Source organism: Rattus norvegicus, chromosome 12 (genome assembly GCF_036323735.1).
Source record: "Rattus norvegicus strain BN/NHsdMcwi chromosome 12, GRCr8, whole genome shotgun sequence".
In the NCBI taxonomy this organism is placed as follows: Eukaryota; Metazoa; Chordata; class Mammalia; order Rodentia; family Muridae; genus Rattus; species Rattus norvegicus.
The window spans coordinates 22,905,317-22,926,953 of NC_086030.1; the positions used below are offsets into that span (position 1 = coordinate 22,905,317).

At 44.6% G+C, this 21,637-nt stretch overlaps 1 protein-coding gene across 6 annotated transcripts; it reads left to right on the forward strand.

Moving 5' to 3' along the window:
- LOC134478843 (paired immunoglobulin-like type 2 receptor beta) lies at positions 165-20,330 on the forward strand. Of its 6 annotated transcripts, none has more exons than XM_039090023.2 (5): positions 247-1,499; positions 1,804-2,181; positions 4,530-4,719; positions 6,465-6,495; positions 7,023-9,427. In XM_039090023.2, exons 1-4 carry the CDS (start codon positions 1,451-1,453, stop codon positions 6,475-6,477), a joined length of 630 nt encoding a protein of 209 aa, XP_038945951.1. In that variant the 5' UTR covers positions 247-1,450; the 3' UTR covers positions 6,478-6,495; positions 7,023-9,427. The 6 variants fall into 6 exon arrangements, 5 of the variants coding, with proteins under 5 accessions (XP_038945951.1, XP_063127815.1, XP_063127814.1 ...); XM_063271745.1 differs by lacking the exon at positions 7,023-9,427 and adding an exon at positions 18,294-20,330 and having other exon boundaries at positions 259-1,499; positions 1,795-2,181; XM_063271744.1 differs by having other exon boundaries at positions 261-1,499; positions 1,795-2,181; positions 9,116-9,427.

Consider the following 21,637-nt stretch of genomic DNA (forward strand, 5'->3'; position numbering starts at 1 on the left):
CCAGAGGAATGCAAGTAGGACAGAGAAGCAGACATGAGAGGGCAGCCTGCATAGACAGCTTCAGAGAAGTGTGGACAAGGCAGCCAATGCCAGGAAAGTAAAGAAATGGGAAGATGATTCTGCACATTCCATTCAGGAAGAATGATGTCACTTCCTCTGTTGCAATCATCTCTTTCTGCCCTTTGGGGAGCTGATGTCACCATGTCCTGGGGAAGGGTAGGATGAACCTCCTTAGGACCAGCACTGAAGCCACCACAGCCTCTGCTTGCATGTCTCATGTCGTCACCCAAGTAACAGGCCAGCTGTGTTCACTGTCAGACATGTCCCAGGTCTTATGTCTTGAGTGACACATAGCTGACTGAGCCATCGCTGCCCACTTATTCCAAAGAAAATTCTGGAATGACTTTCCAAAGAAACTAAAAATAATTAGAGGGAGTCACTCAGGAACTTTGTGGAAGGAGCCTTCTCAGAAGCTGCACTGAGCCAGCTTACGGAAGTCTCTGTGTGGAAAGGAAGACTATAAGAACTCAATGTGACTAATGTCCAGTCAATCAGCCATGTGACTGTCATGTGACTTGTGCCAGGTCTTCTCTGATCCTTGCTATCTTATTCTGAGTGAGTGTTATGTTGGTGGGGAGGGAAAGGGGTGCGATTCTGGTAGAAAGGCTCAATTAAAAACTAGATTTAGAGTGACTGTCTGCTTGTGGAGGGAAGTTAGAAACTGTGCCACAGGGAGTAGACCAAGTCAAAAGAGAGTCCTCCAGGCCTTGATTCTGCCTGGGCACTGTGAGGGGCACCTAAAAGACACAAAAATACTAAAGCGTATATGAAGTACAGGAAGGGGGAAGTAGGAATAGGGTAAAGGGTCACTAGGCCAAGGCTTGGGACTGAATGTGTTTCCTCATAACCACCTTCCTCATTCTGTATGAAGTGTTTAGAGACAGACAACTTCATTATGTGAGATTATTAGAGAGACACAGTAACCAGCATGGTGGGAGACAAAAGAGATTGAGGAGGGAGAGGAAAGGAATAGAGGAAATACAGAGGAAAGAGGCAGAGTGATAACAAGCCACTTACGAAGTAGAATAGAGAAGATAAGGCATACGGTCAAGGTGGAAGAGGGGAGAACCAGCCCTGCCAAGGACTAGGGTGTGTCTCCCAGTCAAAACTAGGGGCCCAAGAGCCCTGTCATGTTGTCAGTAACCATAAGAGCGGATCTTCTGCAACATGGGAAAAAAAGAAGCCATATCAATAAAGGAAGTTGCTGTCCACAAGGAGGTGGAGATGGAGAGGTCCTGCCCAACTCAGTCCTCCACTTGAGAAGGTCTGAGCATGGGTGTCACTTTACTCTGATTCTCTCTGGACTCCTGAGCACCCCAGTGCGCCTAGACAGGGCATTGATGCCTTCCTGATAGCCCTGCTGCTCTTCCTTCCTGGACATAATCTGGCCATGGCTCAGATTCTCCTTCTTTTGCTGTCGGCAACATGTCTGCACACTGGTGAGTGGTGGGGAACTCTCTAACAGGGACTGAACCAGAGGAGGGAACAGAGTGGCTGGGAAAAGTGGGTGTCTTGTGTCCAGTGTCTGGTAGAGGAGCCAGCCAGGTCTCTCTGACCTAAGAGTTCAACACTCAGAGTAAGCCCAACCCAACCCTTCCCTCTTTTTGCTGTCCCCCCAGCCATAGGGACAGTCCTGCCCTGTGTCCCACACCTCCCTTCAGATGAAGGCACAGGATGCTCAGGGTTGTCCTTTAAATCCCTGCAGTGGCTTCATATTCTCCCTGTCCTTCCCAGGGAACTCAGGAGGATACACAAGAAAAAATTACTTTGGGGTGAACCAACCAGCAGTCCTCTCTGGAGTCCAGGGTGGCTCCATTGAGATCCCCTTCTCCTTCTACTTCCCCTGGAAGTTGGCCAAGGATCCACAGATGAGCATAGCCTGGAGATGGAAAGAAGTCCATGGGGAATTCATCTACCAGTCAACTCTATCTTTCATTCATGAGCACTTCAAGGACCGGCTCATCCTAAACTGGACACAGGGTCAGACATTCGGAGTCCTCAGAATCCTGAACTTGAAGGAGAATGACCAGGCCACATACTTCAGCCAAGTTTGCCTGCAAACAACAGAAGGCATGAAGTGTTGGCAGTCTATTCCTGGGACAAAACTCATTGTTACACATGGTGAGCAACCATGGCACATGGCTTCCTTGTTCCCTACTGTCACCTTAGGCTTCACAACTCCGATCTTCCCTTCATATTATGTTCCCTTGGATCTGTTCAAATATCTGCAAAAAAATTTCTTTGTAGTTGTGACAAGTCTTTGCAGCCTCCTATACCTGTCAGCCTCTGCTGAGAGAGAACCAGACCTGACTCTAAGCTTCAGCACCCCATTGCTAACACCCTTACTGTCCCAAATCTAACTACAGTCCTGCACATTTTGACCCATGACTGCAAGGTGGATGAGCTTCTCCAGGGTGTAGCTGACTCTCTTGTCCTGTGGCAGGGCTCCAATTGGTCACTGTATGCAGCATCTACATACAGCTCCAACTTCAGTTCAGAACTTATAGTAGGGACCATGGATGTGCTGGTGTCCTCTGGTCTAACTTTAACTGCCACATGTCACCACAGTCCCTCATTTCACCTCATAATTCCCCAGGACACATCTTTCTTCTCTCTCCAGTCTCTTCAGTCATTAGAAAATGAATAAGAAAATATCTCCAATTCCATTATGTGACCATTCTATCTTCTAATCCCTCCAGCCCCTCTGATGCAGAAGGAAATGCAGTCCCCTGTACTGGGATCCCTGAGCTCAGTGTAGTGACTGTGTGTCCCTGCATATGCACCAGCAGAACCTGGGAACTGTGTGTTGCTGCATTGCTGCTTACAACCTTTATCTGTTGCTCCCCAAAACCCCACTTTTTATGTGAATACTTCTTTATTTCCTATTTTCGTTCTTCAGCTTTCTTTCTGTCTTTTTCTATTTATTTTGTGTTGGTGTCTCAGCATGTAGTCCTGGCTGTCCTAGTACTCACTATATAGATCCATCTGACCTTAAATTCACAACAATCTGCCTTGCCTCTGCCTCCTGAGTGTTGACAGTAGAGCATATGCCACCACATCCAGAAGTGACTCTTGACTGTACTTATGACAACCTATAAGAGGACGCCCACAGCACAGTTACCTGTGCAGGCTACAGCTAACATGTTGACCTGTAGTAGAGTCAGCAGCTGTCTGCAATCAAAGACAAAGGAGCCATTTAATATATGTGTCCAGCTCAGTCATTCTCTAATTTCCTACAGCCACAAATCTTTTATACAGTGCTGTAGGATATGGGGACCAACATGCATAAAAGTATATCATTGCTACTTCATAACTTTAATTATCCTACTGTTATGAATCACAATAGACCTGACATGTCTATTACCTGATATGCAATCCATGTTGGAATAACGATGCACAGGTAGAGAACCACAGGTCTAGAATTCAAAAATAAGTAAATGTTTGGGAAATTATTCTTAGTTATCTGTGTGAAGCAAAGGAATGTAATCTTCCGTGGACTGAGCTGCACACATATGGCTAAAATCTTATTTTTTTGAATAAACATTTTGGTATATTCAGTGTGTATGAACTGGTGGGTCTGTAAAGGCAGATTTCTGTGTGTGTGTGTGTGTGTGTGTGTGTGTGTGTGTGTGTATGTTTGTGTGTGTGTGTGTGTAAGTTTCCATCTCTCTGTGTCTCTGTGTCTGTATCTGTGTGTGTGTGTGTGTGTGTGTGTGTGTGTAAGTCTGTATGTATCTGTGCTTGAAAGTCATGGTCTGTGTGTGTGTGTGTTTCTGTTTATGTTTATATGTTTATGTGTTTATGTATGTAGAAGGTAGAGGAGATCCTGAGGTATCAGCCACCTTATTTTGGGGGATAGACCCTCTCACTGGCTTTAAGTTTCCCATGGAGGCTAGGTTGGCACTGAATGAGCCACAGAGACAATTCTGTCTCCACCTCCTCAGTACTAGGTTTACACCTCATTTGGCTGTGTTTGATGTGGATCTAGACACACAGATCAGGCTAATTGTCCACTCTCAGAGCACTGCATGCCACTGTCCCTTGACCTAGGATCAAGGGTCAGGCACACTTACCGGGTGCTTGAAATGTATTTTAGGGACCAAACACAGGCTCTGTGGCCCAAGAAACAAGCACTCTATGAAATAATTGTATCTGTATGTTACACATATATAAGTGTAAAAAAATCATTATATTTCTCTAACTTATTTATCTGTGTCCCAATGGAAATATGTGGACACAGCCAGGATAGTTGTGGACTGTGTATTTGTGCTTATTCTCCTTGTGTCTCAGCCTTAAGCGTGTGTTTCCGTCCCTGTGAGAAATTCTAGCTCTTCCCCATCCCACATGCAACAGAAGACAAGATGTGACACTCACCCATCCCTCCCTCATCCAGGGGTAATCTGCTCACTTCTCATCTCTCCACAGCTCTCAGTACTATCATGATCTGCTCACTTCTCATCTCTCCACAGATCTCAGTACGACCATGAGGACCCCCTCCATCATCACCTCTGCAGACCCCACAGCTGGCCTGGAGAACATAAGGGGCCAAAGGAATCCTTCACTGCTGAACCTGGGGGGCATCATTGGGATGGTCGTGGCCAAAGTTGTAGTCATCATCCCCCTCTACGGATGGATGATCTCTCTGTGGTGGAAGCAAAGGTAAGTGGTCCAGGACAGGCCTCAACTGAGCTTCCCCAATGAGAGTGGTGTTCTCAGCTGTGGGAGATGGAGAAGGGCAGGGAACAGTAAAGAGAACAGAAGGAGGGAGAATGTTCCTGAATTTCCCAAGGACTGCATCCCTGGATCCTGATGTCCTTCCAGACCACCTGGAAATTAGAGTAGCAAATGCAGATGAACACAGAGCCTGCTCCAAAGGAATTCAAAGAGGCATGCAGGAGACACAGGAGCTGACTGCTTAACTGGAAAGAGCTATAGCTGATGAAGAATACCTGAGAGTAGACCAGCACAAGCAGACAACATGTTACAGGAAGTGATAGCTATAAAAAAGAGACACCTCTTTAGTTGGACGTGTGTGACTAAAATGGAAATTAAAGAGTCTGGTGTGTAATAAAGCCACAAACAGAAGAAATGTGTATGGAGAACCTAACACTACAACAAGTAAAAGAGTTGAGCACTAGAAAACTAAACCCCCTGAAAAAGTATGGAACATCCATTGAAGTGTCTCAATTGAAGTGATTGCTCCACAAACAGGGACATGAGTATCATACCAGGAGCCACAAAAAGAGTTGCCAGACAGGTGGAGACAATAGGATCGCTGTGGCTCCCTGGGCTGCCAACCTTACCTATTGTGTGAGAACAATGACTGACCTGACTCACAATCTAGAGAGGACAGCTCCTAAAGGACAATGCCCAAGGTGGTCCGCCAGCAGCACATGAGTCTTCACATTTGCAAATATTCACATGTGGTTATGCGCTGTTCAAAGTGAATTTAAAAAGAAACATTAGAGAAGTCTTATAAATGTAAGAATATTTGCACAATGGAAAATTTTATACACTAAGTCCCTGCAAACACACACACACACACACACACACTTTCACCTGAAAATACAATGAAGTTCTTTTTCAAAATCCAATAGCATTTTTGTAAAAATAAAAGATTTGTTTTCAAAAATTGGTGTAGTTTAAGAAATAAAAATGGAGGCACAGAGGGGGACACAATAATCTCAGCCCTCGGAAAATGCAGACAGGAGAATCATGGGTCAAAGGATATCTACAGTTACATAGCAAACTGTAGGCGACTGGGCTCCAAAGACCTTGCACACACAGCACAATACCTACGTGTGGACTGAGGTCAGAGCAGATTTAAAGTTGTGGGACTACAGGATAAGGATGGAGATGCATAGATTTTGGAGTGTAATGGATGTTTACAAATGAACATTTAAGTGTGCATCCGACAGTTTCAGACAGGCTCTGCCTTCGATTACCATAAGTAGAAGAAGTGAGAGGTGGAAAAGCAGCAGCCAGGGAGGCAACAGAAGGCTCACCAGGATTCAAACCATGAGACTGAGTCTGCAGGGTGCAGGAGCCTACACTCAAAGGAAGAACTAGAGAGCCAGATTCCAGAAAGGCAAAAGTGAAATATGGTGTGAACAGAGAGAAGAAAGCAGAGATGTGTCAAGAGGTCAGAGAAGAGGGAAGAAAAGAAAAGAGGAAGAAATAGAAGTGGGTTGGTACACTAGTTCATTGCTCTGATTTGCAGTGTTGTAAAGGTCTGCTGACTACTGGACTCAGGTCCTGGTGATTCTCAGACCTGTCTCTGCCTGGCTGCTGCAGAGCTGTTTGGTGCCCAGGTCCCCTAATGTTACCTGAACTCAGAGAATAGCTGAAATGCAGGACAGAGAACCAGCATGGTTGACACACTGACACAGGTTCTTCTCCTACAGGCCAGCAGAGTAACGCCTAAACCCCAGCCAGGTGAGTGACTGTCATCTCAAGGGAGGATGAGGGGCTGTTGGGAAGTTTATTATGAGAAAAATGGAAGGGAGCCAGAGAGATGATTCGGTCAGAAACACAGGGGACATGGGGAGGAAGGCCTGAGTTTGATGTATCCAGAGCTCACACATTATAAGCCAGGGATGAGGCTAGAATTTGCAAGTCCTGCCCTGCACAAGCAAGAGACAGGGAGAGTCACAGGATGGTCGAACACATAGTCTAGAACAATTGGTGAGTTTCAGGCCTATGAAAGATCATGACTTTAAAAACTAGGGAGATTTCTCAAGGTGATAAGTCATGGTCATAACATTTTCTAAAATAGTTTCATGTGAAATATTTTAAATTACATATTAATGAACAAAAACAGTGAATTCCAGTTAGAGAACTCAATGGGAAATGGAGCCTGCTCCCTAGCTCAATGACCTGGGAATGATTTCTGGGGACCCAAATGGATTAAAGAGAAAACTGACTCAGGACAACTGTCATCTTCCTCTCATGGTCATTCACAGGCTCCGGATGAGACATCATCCCTTCTTCCTCAACTAAGAGACCTCCCAGTGTTAGGATCTCTCAACAGGGAGATTAGTTTATATCAAAATAGTTATTGGTGACCACATACCCTGCATCCCACAACCTCCCATGTGATTCTCTCTGGGAATCAGAATTCTCAGAATTCTTCAGAATTCTGCTGTGAAAGATCACCATACTTGGATAACCCCCACTTCTGCCACATGGTCTCTGAAACCCTCTGCTTGAAACCAACTTCATCTCATATGTCTCTGGGCCAGAGAGCCTGACTGTGCTCTTCATTCTCTGCTCATGGACTTATTGACACTTTCAATAAATACCTCACTTCCCGCAATCCATCTCCATGTCTCTCCTGAGCCCGCTCATAACACAACTTAGAGAGTGGCACACTGTGTCTAGCATGTGGGTCACTGGGATAGATATAAGGACAATAGTCTGCATTGAAACCAACAGCCTGATAATCAAGGTTCACCTCTTCCTTACTCTCAGGAGGCTGACATCTCATCCAGAGCCCAACCCCCACCCCACATGCTTCACATCAAGTGTCAGACCAAGGCTTCCTTTCCTCACAAGCCCAACTGCATGCACTCACATTCTCATTTCCTACCATGTCGACATTCTGGACTCTGGGTTCTCTCCTAGAATAGGACATTTGTCGCAAGTCCAATCTGTCCTAACATTTGATAGTCATCACATCAACTTCTAATAAAACCCTGTGGGGACACAGAAAACCATCCAGAGTGACCCAGGAGGAATGAAACCAGGCTTCTCATGACAGAAGAAGTTCATTGACATACTCTATACAGATCTACCAATGACACTGAGCCATAATTGAAATGGCACAAATACAGCTCCAGTTCACCAATCACAAGGCTCAATGAGTACCATACATGGGCCTTTTCTGAGTAATTGGGGAAACTGTTTCCAATCCCATGAGGCAAGCTAGAGCTACTTGGGGTCATGAAGAGGTCACCAATACTCATGTGGCTAAAGTGAAGCGCCCTGGAGCAGCTATGAGGTATCTACTGTTGTTGTGACTGCATCCTAACACCCTAAGACTGAACACAGCAGCTCTCATGAGTACAGGGACCTTAAAAGCAGGGATGATATTTTCTCTGAGCATTCCTGAAGGGTTGTCACAGCAGGATGCCATGATGGAAGTCTGCCCAGCCGTTTCAAGGAGTCCATTTGTCAGGTCCATGTCGCAGGCATCTGTACTCAGAGAAGGGGCCTTAATCCACTTGCTCAAATGTGACTTCTCAGGTCCTTTTTCATTGCTCAAGATGGAAAAACAAGAGACAAACCCAGAGCAAAGACATAAAGAAACAACGTTCTCAACAACATAGGTGCTTAAGCTCCAGTTGAATACATTTAGGCAGACTGTATCTCTGATGTACCAAAGGGAACATTATGGGGCAACTAGGAAGTAGACATTGGTTTCTGCCCTGGTGACAAGTGTTTGGTATGTGTGTTCCCTAGACTGAGCTGATCGGTAAAAAAAAAGTACTAAAAGAAATTGGGGATCAAAACATGCCTGTCATCCCTACTATTGACAGGTAGTGATGGGAAGATTGTCAATTGGAATACTGGTTCTTAACCTGTGGGTCATTACATCTTTGAAGTTTGAAGGACATTTTCACAGGAGTCACATTTCAGATATCCTGAATATCAGATGTTTATATTATGATCATAACTGTAGCAAAATCACAGACATAAATTACCAATAAAATAATTTTATGGTTGGAGTCACCCCAACATGAGGAAATATCACAGCATTACAAAGCTTGAGAACCACTGAATTGGAGGCTACTCTTGGTACCTCTTGAGTTTAGGCCAGCCTGGGTTGCATGAGACTGTCTTCAAATCAACAGCAAAGCTTAACAAAACTGAAAACAATAAAGAGGGTCATGGATTGTCGCGCCCACCTCAGCCGGCAAGGAAGATGCAACACCGTCGGATTCTTCTCAACAGCCTTTATTGCAGGACCACCTCATTGCTGATACGGGGACCTCAAGCAGCAAAGGCGCTCGCCTTATATATACAACAGACTGGGGCTATTCTAATTTTCTTTCAGGGATTGGCAGAGCACGAATCACCCCACTATCACCTCTGCTACTTGTCGGAGCATGAACCACCCCATTAGCATGGTACCGCCCCAGCCAGATTGACACCAGGTGCAAACCCGCACATGCGCAGTACTGTTGTGTACCACAGGAGGGTGCCAGATCACCTCATTATCCTAAGACTGCCCTGGCAAGGGGACAAGCCTGCGTATACGCGATAAGTTGTTTACATCCAGACGGGACTGGATGTCAGTGCCATCTTTGTTTTACCGCGCAGCTCCCTACATCTCCCCCCTTTAGTTTAATAAAATGACTGGACTAGATCTGGGTGTCACGTCAATCTTGTCATTGCTCCTGTCTTAGGTCGTTCCTGATGATGACTCAGAATTATCCGTCATAGGGTAACCCTATTGCCACCGGGCCCCGTGTCTTAGGTTGGTCCAAGCTCGAGGAAAGTTGCCCGTCTCTGGATACAATGACTCCACATGACAGTGACTAAAATGATCTAGGGCAAACTCTTAATCTTTCAAAGAGGCCAGCCATATGTTGGGAGAAGCAACATTTTCAATGGTGATCATAGCCTGGTAAACAACTGCTTTGTGTCTGGCATGTTATCTTTTTAAACGGCCAATAAGCCAGAGACATACTCCACATCCCAGGAGGACAATAACATGCCAGACCACTCCTTAAAAAAGGAGAAAGCGTTGGTGATCCATGAGGTAAAATCTTCAACTGTGATGGGGTCCAACCTAGTGCTGTTAAGGACAGCAATCTGCATCACCAATTGTCTCGATAGTCGCTCTGCTTTCATGGACCAGTTTCCTTTCAGATAATTCGAGATTTCTTTGCTCTGTTGAGAATGCTGAGAAAAGTTAGCTTGCAAAGGAGTAATGCATAAACCTCTAAGGGAGGAAACACAGGATAGCTGTGTCATATGATAGAGTGCTTCAATTTGTTCTTGAATTAAATCTATCCTTTGATTAGCTAATAGAAGGCCAGATGCCAAATGAGTATTAAATTCTTCTGGTATCTTTAGTGCCACTGCAGTTCTTTCTACAATCTGATTGACAGTCTCAGCCGTCTGTACTTGATTAGTCATGGTTATTGCGGCTGTAGTAGCTGCGGCAGCAAACACAATAGCTGAAATTATAGCTGCCGTAATTCCAAAATCCCTTCTGGCTCTTAGCAAATTAAGAATAGGAAAGCTCTCTGGGTTTGCCTCCACTGGGATTGGCACAAAGGAGGGAATCTTAACCATCACTGTGGTGTCGTTGGTGCCATCCCAGCATTCAGCTAAATAGCAGACTACATCAGAGCTATTACAATTTAAAACATCATTGCTTACATTAGTGCTTATCAGAAAGAAAAAAGGTGATCTAACACATACTGAAGTACTAGTGGTAGTATCATTTGCCAAGAGGTTATTATATTGAATATTGATCAACCTGGTATCATTTTTTCTGGTAGCTGAAACATTATACAGTGTGAAGTTCTCATCCATTAACCTAGCAAAGGGGGTCAGGGATGTATATGCCCCTTGCTCATTGGACAGAACCCATTGAAACCAAGGCCAGAGATTTTCCATGCCAGACTTATTCTGTTTCCAGTGAAACTGTGTTTTGCCAAGAGGTGGGGAAAACTCAAATCCTGGCAAGATTTGTTTTGCTCTATGAAATGGACTCTGACATGGGGTAAAATCAGGTGGGAACTCTTGATACGGGGGGGCAAGCGGGTAAGACTCTACAATGGGTAGAGTTATCCTGTGTATAGTTACCTTGCCCCGGGCATGATGCAACGCTACAACTATGCATCATAATCAGTGTTGTAATGTTCAAATCAGCAGAACAATTGACTGACGTGTTTCCGCTGTGTGAAGAGACCCCCTGGGAAATTTGACTCAAAGCATCCAGGATGATCCTGATGTTCATTGCATTGTCACTCATAGGATCCAACCAATTAGCTAATGTGGCTCTACGCAGCCAAACACAGGGCAGGGAAGAGTTCTTAACAGTAAAGCATAAGGTATGCAACAGAGAAAAGTTAGTGGCAGCATACCATTGGGGCATTTCTCCATTTGGCACTATACAGGGAACATCACGCAGACAGGAGGTGGAGAAAAAGGTTGGCAAAACAATAGAATTGCTATGAACTGGCTTGGGTACTGGCCAGGATCTGGCAATAGCCCACAAGATAAGTGACTCAGCTTGTATTACCATTCCCAGTAGTAATAGGGCTCGTAGTCTCATCTTCAGGAAGACCAGAAAGCAATTTTCGAGTCAAACGCTCAGGTACTCAAATTGGATTTTCTTGATTCTGCAGAAAAACACAAACAGCTCCCCTAGATCTCGAAGTCATGGGATCTGGGCCATGCCATTCTTCAGTTAAGACATCCTTACACTTTACTTCTGCATTAGTCATAGGTGTAGTGCAGCATGGCGATCGACGGCAGAGTGGCCATGCGTATCCAAAGTTAAGAAATTTAGAGTAAAAAGAGCTAAAGAAATTTGTTCTTTTGGTGTTCGGCTGCTGCCAATTCCCTCTTTTTGTTTTTGTATAAGCTCTTTTAAGGTATGATGCCTCTTTCCACAATTCCTTGGCCCTGGGGATTGTATGGTAATCCTGTAGTATGACCGACCTGCATTGTCTGGCAAAATGCCTGAAAGGACTTTGCTGTGTAGGCAGGCCCATTGTCTGTCTTGAGACTATCAGGCTTTCCCCTAAGCAATGACTAATGGCATTAGGAGCCTTTTCACCAGTCATCAGAGTGGCATGTATAATACCGGAACAGATATCAACAGAAACATGAACATATTTTAAATTTCCAAATTGAGATATGTGTGTGACATCCATCTGCCAAAGTTTTAGCAGGATCAGACCATGAGGGTTAATCCCCACCTGAGGAGGGTGGTGAAATTGAACACAATTCAGGCAACGTAACACCACATCATGGGCTGTAGCTCTAGAGATGTTAAATTTTTGTTGAAGAGTAAAAGCTGGAACATGAAACTTTTGATGAAATTCTCTAGCGAGATCAATGGGAGCAGCATGAAAAATAAACTCTCTACGAGTACTAGCATCCACCAGGGTGTTATTACTGGTCATGGGACCAGGCAAATTAGTATGGGCTCGAATATGTTGTATGAAAAATTCATTTTTTTGGCCCAAATCAATTTTTGTAATTCTAGAAGAATCTGACATACAGTACTAGTCAATCAAATTGGCCCTGCAATTTCAAGTGAGCGCACAGCATTAACTACATAAGCAGAGTCAGAAATTAAATTAAAAGAATCATGAAATCTTTTAAAAACTTCCAATACAATTTTACATTCTGTAATTTGGGGGGTGCATGAACTGTATTGAATTAAGACTGGTGCTTGAGAATCAACCATATAGGCACCTACACCTGTTTTGGAGCCATCTGTATAAATATCTAACGCTCCCGATAAAGGCTCTGAGGCAGTGACCTTAGGAAAGATCACTGGATGTTCAATAAAAAATTGTAGCAAAGGATCCTTAGGATAATGATTCTCAAACTGTCCTTCAAAACTACAGCGTAATATGGCCCAATCATCTATCAAGGCACACAATGTTTCTATCTGAGCTGTAGTATATGGTATAATAATTTTCTTGGGTAAAATACCAAAATGCCGAATGCAAGATTTAATGCCTAACATAGCAAGCTGTGCGACAGCAGAAGGATAAAATTCAAGGGTCTTATTAGGAGAAATATGGGGATAAATCCAAAGAAGTGGACCTTGTTGCCACAGCACTCCTGTAGGCTGACGAAAGGTTCTCAGTATACACAAAATGAGATCCTCCTTTTCCTTGTACCTTCTTAGCATTGCCTTTTCCAATCTTTCTTCTACTTTCCTCAAGGATAATCATGCTTCCTTGGTTAAAGCACGGGGTGAAGTAAGCTGAGGATACCCTTTCAGGATCTCATAGAGTGGTTACAAATCTACATTGGGCATTTTAATATAGGGCCGAATCCAATTTATGTTTCCTAGTAGTTTCTGAAAGTCATTTAATGTTTTTAAATGATCTTTTCATAATTCCTTTTTCTGAGGGGAAATACTATGAGGAGTGATTTTAGTTCCTATATACTCCCCCACTTGGCCCATTTGAACCTTTTCAGGTGCTATGAGCAATTGATTGTTTTCAAGCACCTTAACCACTTTTGCATAGGCCGTCTTTAAGTTGCCACAATCTTTAGCGGAAAGCAAAATATAACCTTAGCCAGATTGGTGGGGCATTTTCCAGCCCCTCGGAGACCCAACTTTGGAGCCTGGCAGTAGACCTGGGTGTTAGATGTCAAGTGGCTGACAAAAGAATTGTAACCAGTTCACCTGGGACTTTCAGGACCTCAGTAGCAGCCCTTTATCAAACTGTCTCAGTTGGCTGAAGGCCCATGGAAAAGAAAACATTAATCTTGACCTTGGCCACAGCCTCCAGTTGCATTAAGCTAAAGAGCCGGTGCCAAGACTTTCTCCTCTTATCATCCTACAGTAAAGCCTGTTCTGTCTGGCAAAACAAAGTTACTCACAGTCTGCTGCAGACTTTTTCTGAAACTACTTCAGGGGCTCCCCTGTCCCCAAACCTGGGGCATTTTGACCACAGGGGCAGGAACTGACTGCTGAGGGGATAGGATCAAAGGCACTCTCCATGTCAATGATGACCAATGGGAAAGGTAACTTAATGTTGGAGATCAACTCCTCTCTTGGAATAAGGCCAGCAGATAAGGTAGGCTCCCTTAAAGAACTTCTCTTAATGAACGCTCTCCTTCTGTGAGTAGGTGTTGAAGGTCTGGCCACTAAAGGCAGCAACTGGAATGTTTTTTCTGACCCTGTTCTTTGAGGGATGGATAAATTCCTTTCTTGTTCTTGTTTTCCTTAGAGTCGTCCTCCGCCTCACTCTCAGCCTTTTCAGATCGTTCCTCCTATAGCATTTCTAACACAGCCTGTCCCTTTTCTATAGCCTGCTGACAGCATTTCTGATCTTCTAGGCAGCTAGGCAGTAAGCGCCATACCGGCAGAACCCCCACCTTAAGGTTCCTTGCTCCCAAGCAAAATCTAAATCCTTCCTCAGCTTATTCCAGCTGTCCACTGTGAGATTCCCAGAGACAGCGAACCAAGGTGCAATGGCATTGCACTCACTAAGAAATCTCTCTATAAGGCTTCTTTTCATCCTAGGCCTTTGTCTTTCAAACAGCTCTTGAAGAGCCAGAAAAATTGGGTGAGACTGAGAAGTCCCCATGTTCGCTACAGCATCTCCGCAGCTAGTTTCACTCCCCCCTACTGTGTGGGATGCGAGCACAAGCACAGATAAAACACTATGTTTCAAAAAATAACATTGGCTATCCACCAACACACCGCCACTAGAGCGGGGTCCATAAAATTAAATTTCCTTTCGATTTTAAGCTTACACTGACCAAGAAGCTCCTGAAGAGCTGACAGGAACGGGGTGGAGTGTGAGTTTCCCATGCTTTACGAGCTTATTTACGATCGATTTACGAGCGGGGCAAGCTGGCGTGTTTATTTACACACGATCTTGTAGCTCATCATTAGTGTGCTCTTCCCAGCAAATGCACTCATGCCTGGGACGGTGGCAATTCAAACAGTAACAACACCACCACACAAAAAAGAAAAGAAACAAAATTACAAGTCCTACCCACAAGGGATCAATTGGAAACAACATTGCTGTAGACCACAGACTTTTTAGCCTCTAAACCAAGGCTTTCATCCTCTCTACTTACCTCTAGAGAACTTTATTGTCCCTTTACCTGGGAACTTTATTGTCCCTTTACCTGGGAGCTTTATAGTCCCTTACCCAGGAGCTTTATTGTCCCTTATCCAGGAGCTTTATTGTCCCTTATCCAGGAGCTTTATTGTCCCATCCGGGAACTTACCGACGTCTCCGTCCTGAAACTGAAGAGTTCTGAATCCACGAGGATGGCCTCGGTCCCCCGTACAGGCCACCAGTTGTCGCGCCCACCTCGGCCGGCAAGGAAGACGCAACACCAACAGATTCTTCTCAACAGCCTTTATTGTAGGACCACCTCATTGCTGATACGGGACCTCAAGCAGCAAAAGCGCTCGCCTTATATACACAACAGGCTGGGGCTATGCTAATTGTCTTTCAGGGATTGGCAGAGCACGAATCACCCCACTATCACACCTGTTACTTGTCCTCCAGGGATTGGCGGACCATGAACCACCCCATTAGCATGGTACCACCCCAGCCAGATTGACGCCAGGTGCAAACCTGCTCATGCACAGTACTGTTGTGTACCACAGGAGGGTGCCTGATCACCTCATTATCCTACGACTGCCCTGGCAAGGGGACAAGCCTGCACATGTGCAATAAGTTGTTTACATCCAGACGGGACTGGATGTCAGCGCCATCTTTCTTTTACCGCGGCACTCCCTACAATGGATAAAGGTCCTCAGCTCCCTTTTGGTTAGAGATGGAGAACTCGAATATGGTACCAATATTCTCTCCAAATTTACATAAAAAATTGTGAGTACCAATACTTTAGCTTTTGCACGTTTTTTTTGGGGGGGGTTCTTTTTTTTTTCGGAGCTGGGGACCAAATCCAGTGCCTTGCACTTCCATGGCAAGCGCTCTACCACTGAGCTAAATCCCCAACCCCATGCACGTTTGTTTTTGTTTTGTTCTGTTTCTGAGGAGGGGGGTTTCTCTCTTATTTAGGTCTGTTCTCCTGGAACTTGCTTTACACACAAAGGCTAGCCTCAAAGTCAGAAAATCTCCTCCTGCTGCATCCTATAAAATGTACCTCCATGCCAGGGGATTAACACTTTTCTGGCTTTTGTTCATTTATTTGTTTTGGTTTTAGTTTGTTTTAACCTAAATATAGTAAGTCTGAGAAAGGGTGGGAATTTCTCTGTTTCTGTGACCACAAGCTTGATGACACATTTATAAATGTCTCTGTCCTTGGATATCAGCAGATGTTGGAGGGGTCTGAGCTTCTCCCCGAGTCCCACTCACCTGGCCTTTAGGGCACAGAATAGAGTTTCTTTCCGGGAACACCCTGGGCAGGGGTTCAGGCAGGAGCTCATCTGAGACTGAGGAGCAGGTGAGGCAGATCAAGATGATGATGTCATCCTAGGGAAGAAACACAAGGTCAGATGGCAGCAGGCAGCTGTGCTATTGTAAAGCTTAAGCTGCAGCCAGTGCATCCTGTCTATACCACAAGCTGCCATCCTTCTGCCATCCTCTCTAGCTTCTCCACTCTCTTCAGGCACCAGTTGGGGTGTTACTTTGACTCTGGATCTATGTGTTGTCACTAGGGAAGAGAGATCAATGAGAGTGTGTGTAAGGAAGTAGTGACAAGACTGGAGAAGGCAGGCACAGGTTTCATCTATGAGTGTATCTACTAGGCCCACAGAGCCTAGAGTAGCCATTATCTGAAGGATGGTTCTGGAATTGAATCATCCACAAACAGGAAGTTTTGAGTCTGCTTTCTCCCTCTGCTGTCATGGGATAAGTTAATTGGGTATAAAGTCGGAGAGTCTGAATGCTGTAGACAATGAAAAGAACTGGATTCTGAAGAATAACAGAGCCTGGACGTAGGGAGGCCTTGTTTAGTCAGGATAAATACTGGGTTAATATGTGGTGGCAGATCAGCTATGAAAGGATCCTTACATGATTTCTTTCTGAGATCCAGTGCACGTGTATGCAAGTCAGTTTGGGCTCATCTACAGAAGTGCAGAGGACAACCTCAGGTATGGTAATTACCAACACCATCCAAGTTCACCCTCAACTTTGCATTTCCGTTTTTGATTGGTTGATATTTAGTTTGATACATAGGCTATTTTAGGTTTCGCTGGGATTCCTTGGTTTATGTTGTTGGGATTTTTTGTTTGTTTGTTTATTCTTTGATACAAATTTTCACTATGCAGATTCTGCTGTCTAAAACCTGGATATATAGATCAGGCAAGCTTCAAACTCAATAAGATCCATGTGCCTCTGCCTTCGTCCTCCCAAAGTCAGACTTGAAGCATGTATGTGTATGTCTATCGTGGGTTATGATATTTTAAATAACACTTATTCATTCTGGGTTGTGTGGTGTGGATAGGGACCCGTGTGCCTGAGCATCACACATATTCCAACCCTGCAGGCTGATACTCCCCATGGTCCTGCGATATGCAAAATCCCCATGTGCATATCAAAACCACAGGCTTCCTGTCCCAAGAAGAGATCATGACTTGGGATTAAGGAGCCAGCAGGTGGCAGCAGTGCAGCTGAGCACAAGGTGTAGTTTGCGTCCTTAGAATCCATCAGAGCCTGTTGTATACAAATGCTGGGGTCCAGCAGCAGGTCTGGCCCCCTTCTTGGGTGAGTTAGGTATCAGATGACCTTCTACCCACAAACCTCAGACAGTCAAGTTAAGGTAGATGAATGTGGAGGTGAGTACTCATGACCACAAGGACATTCTTACCTCACTGATCCAAAGATGTTCGTTTGGTAGAGTGCTTTCATGCCTGTCATGGACAGAAAATGAGGTTCTTTGTCCACATTCTACAAAGGAGAAGAATGTTACACACCTGTACTCACCACTGATGGGAGGCCCAGTTGGGAGGATTTGTAGAAGTTCCAGATCATCCTTGATTACATAGCAAATGTAAGAACAAGCTTGGTGAAAACAAAGCCTAAATACCTGTCAGATGAGCACCTGTCATCCCAAAAGGCAGGTAGAGGACACTTTGGGGAAGTATATTATGAGAGGCATGCAAGGGAGCACGAGAGATGATTCAGCCACAGAGGTGTACATGGGTAACAGGGCATGACCTTGGCCCAGAGCAGCCACACTATAGATCAGGGATATGGCAGGAATTTGTTATCCCAGCCCTGCATGAGCAAGAGACAGGGAGAGTCATGTGGCTGACCGTGTAGCTACTCAAGACTAATTGGTAATTCCCAAACCCATGAGTGCCAGGATATGAAAAACTTTGTGGATTTCTCAAGATGATCAATTATGGTCATAACCTTTTATAAATTTATGTTAAATGAAGTATTTTTAAATGATATATTAATGAACAGTGTATATCCGTGAGATATCTCAGTGAAAATGGAGCCTGCTGCCTAGCACAGTGACCTGGGTGTGATTCCTGGTGACTCAAATGGTACACAGAGAAAACTGACTGTGGACAATTGTCCTCTCCCTCTCAGGATGACCCACAGACCCCTGGTGAGACATCATCTGTTTATCCTCAGAGAACAGACTTTCTGGTGCCAGGATCTCTCACCGGGTAGGTGAGTTACTTCAAAGTAGTGACTGAGGTGCATACCACCATCCTCCCTGCCTCCTGTATAGGAATAAGAGCACATGGATGCAGGATTGTGTGTGACACATCCTAAGAATCTATGTCAGCTCTGATGTCCTCTCTTTAGAAGACCTGTCATCCTTTCTGTCTCTGGTCCTGAGAGCCTGACTTGTGTTCTCTGTTTGCGAATTTGTAAATTTTTTAATAAATGTGGGATTGTAAGTCAATCAACTTGAGCCAGTTCAGAGTAATACTGAGATCAAGACAAGTTCGAAACAGAAAATCTCATTCTGAGACCAGCAGAAGTTAGGACTGTGCCCTGCTTGCTCCAGTCTGCATGTTCAGATCCAAGAAGCCCATACCACCCCCACCTCTGCCACCCTTGAGAAAGTAATAACAAGATGGCTGAATTACAGCTCTTCCTTCCCCTCTCTCCATAGACACATGTCCATCAAGCACCTGGAATTCCTCCTCAGGCAATTGAAGGTTTCTCAGAACCTCAGCACAAGCCAATAAAGCACAGTCATCCTATAACCAATAATCAATCAAGAAGTTTCATATAGACCTTGTTACCCCACTAAAAGAAAGTTGTTTAACTGATAATCACTCAGAGAATCGTTTCTCAACAGGACTCAATCTAGAAGAAATCCTGTCAACCCATCAACAGAGATGAGCTTAGTCCATTTCATTCCAGCCCTGAGTTCAACTTGCCTGCATACATTGAGGTCAGAAGAAGAACCAGGCAAACAAATAAAAGTCTTACTCCAAGCAATTTTCAGGAAGTTTCTGTAGATGCTCTTTTCCCATTTGAGACCTCTAAGCGAGTTGCAGCCTGTCTCTGGAATACAAGTCACAGGAGAGGGACAAGGTCCAGATTGAGAATCATGGATTGATAATCAATCCCTATTCCCTGGCCATCCATCTCACCCAGAGCCTTGATCCCCTCATGCTTCCCATCCAGTGAAAGATCATGGCTTGATTAATCCCATGTGGGGATTCCTTTCCTCACAGGTTTAGCTATACACACTCACTTTCTCATTTTTTGCCATGGTGATATTCTGAATTCCAGGTTATCTCCTAGGACAGGTCTTTTTTCCCATGTCTACTCTGTCTTAACATTTGATAGTCAGCAGATCAGCCTCTCCCAGGAAACCTGTTGAAACACCGGAAACCATCCAGAGTGACCCATGGATAAAGATCTACCAACCACATTGAGCCATAGCTCCAGTGTGGAACAGACGTAACTCCAGTCTACCAATCACCAGGCTCAAATGGGTGTTATTCATGGGCCTTTGATGAGGCATTGGGAAAATGATCCCCAATACCATGAGACTAGTTCTAGATAACTGGGTTCATGGAGAGGCCACCAAAGCTCCTTGTGGATAAAGTGGGGTGTCCTGGGGCAGCTCTGAGGTGTCTGCAGTGGTTGTGACTGCATCAAAGACTTCTGAGGTTGAACTCAGCAGCTCTCATGGGCACAGTGATCATGGAAGCAAGGGTGGGGTTTCTTCTGAGCATCCCTGATGTGTTCTCACAGCAAGATGTCATGATGGTGATCTGTGTAGTCATCCAAAGTGGTGCATTCTCAGCTCAACACCACAGGCAACTGCACACAGAAAGGGGCCCTTAATGCAGTTGCTCAAATGGTCATGTGACTTCCCAGGTTCTTTTCCATTGTTCAAATGGGAAAAAATATAGACAAGCCCACAGTAATGTTTCACACAGAGTCAACATAGTCAACATCAGGGGTGCTTACCGCTGATTGAATACACTTAGGGAGAGTGCATCTGTGATCTGCTACAAGGGAAATTTATGGTACATGTGGGGAGATGTTGGCTTCTGTCCTGGCTACACTTGTTCACAATGTGTGTTTCTAGCCTGAGGGAAACAGTAGGAAAAAGTACTAAGAGGAACTTGGGCATGAGAATAGGATGTCGCTGCAGTAGGCTGGAGTAGCTTCCAGTGACAAAAGCTTCAGGAGAGAATACTCTTCCCTTAGGATGTTATAGCTTAGTAAAACAAGCAGCCTCAAAGGAACTTTGGTGAAATAACTTATGTTCTTTATTCCTTATGGATACAATCTTATAAACATATTGGGGATGGGGGTCTAAAAGCAGATGTTTTCTATTGGTTTGGTCTGAGACATTAGAGATGCCTCCTTTGTGGAGGGGCCTTGGGACGTCTGGAGTGATTATCACAGTCCTGTCCATGGGATGTCATGGTCACAAGTTTCAGTGCAGGAACCTGGTCAGGAGTAGATTAAAACACACACCATTTTCAAATATCAGCATTGAGGGGGTATCTTTTTTTTATTGGTTATATTTCTTTAGTTACAATTCAAATGTTATTCCCTTTCCCAGTTTCCTGTCCATAAGCCCCCATCACCTCCCCCTCTCCCATAAGGGTGTCTCCCCCACCCACCCTCCATTACTGCCCCCCAGACATTCCCCTGCACTGGGGGGGTCTAACCTTGGTAGGAACAAGGGCTTCCCCTTCCACTGGTGCCCCAACAAGATTATTCTCTGCTACATATGCAATTGGAGCCCTGGATCAGTCCATGTATAGACTTTGTGTAGTGCTTTAGTCCCTGGAAGCTCTGGTTGGTTGGCATTGTTGTTCTTATGGGGTTGTAAGCCCCTTCTGCTCTTTCAATCCTTCCTCTAATTCCCTCAAAGGGGATCCCATTCTCAATTCAGTGGTTTGCTGCTAGCATTCACCTCTGTATTTGACATGCTCTGGTTGTGTCTCTCAGGAGAGATGTATATCTGGTCCCTTTCAGCACGCACTTTTTAACTTCATCAATCTTATCTAGTTTTGGTGGCTGTATATATATGAGCCAGAAGTGGGATAAGCTCTGAATGGCTGTCCCTTCAGACACTACTCTAAACTTTGCCTCCATATCCCCTCCTATGGATATTTTTGTTCCCCCTTTTAAGGAGGAGTAGGAACATCTTCGTTTTGGTCATCCTTCTTCTTGAGCTTCTTGTGATGTGGGGATTGCATCTTGGGCTATTCAAGCTTTTCAGCTAATGGCCACATATCAATGAGTGCATACCATGTATGTTTTTCTGTGATTGGGTTACCTCACTCAGGATGATATTTTCTAGTTCATTCCATATGCCTATGAATTTCATGAAGTCATTGTTTTTGATGGCTGAGTAGTACTCCATTGTGTAGATGTACAACTTTTTTTGAATACATTCCTCTGTTGAAGGGTATCTGGGTTCTTTCCAGCTTCTGGCTATTATA

Coding starts and splice junctions, on each gene's coding strand:
- LOC134478843 (XM_063271745.1), top strand. CDS start 1,451: ATGGCTCAGATTCTCCTTCTTTTGCTGTCGGCAACATGTCTGCACACT. Junction 1,500..1,794: donor GGCAACATGTCTGCACACTG/GTGAGTGGTGGG, acceptor TGTCCTTCCCAG/GGAACTCAGGAGGATACACA. Junction 2,182..4,529: donor AAAACTCATTGTTACACATG/GTGAGCAACCAT, acceptor ATCTCTCCACAG/ATCTCAGTACGACCATGAGG.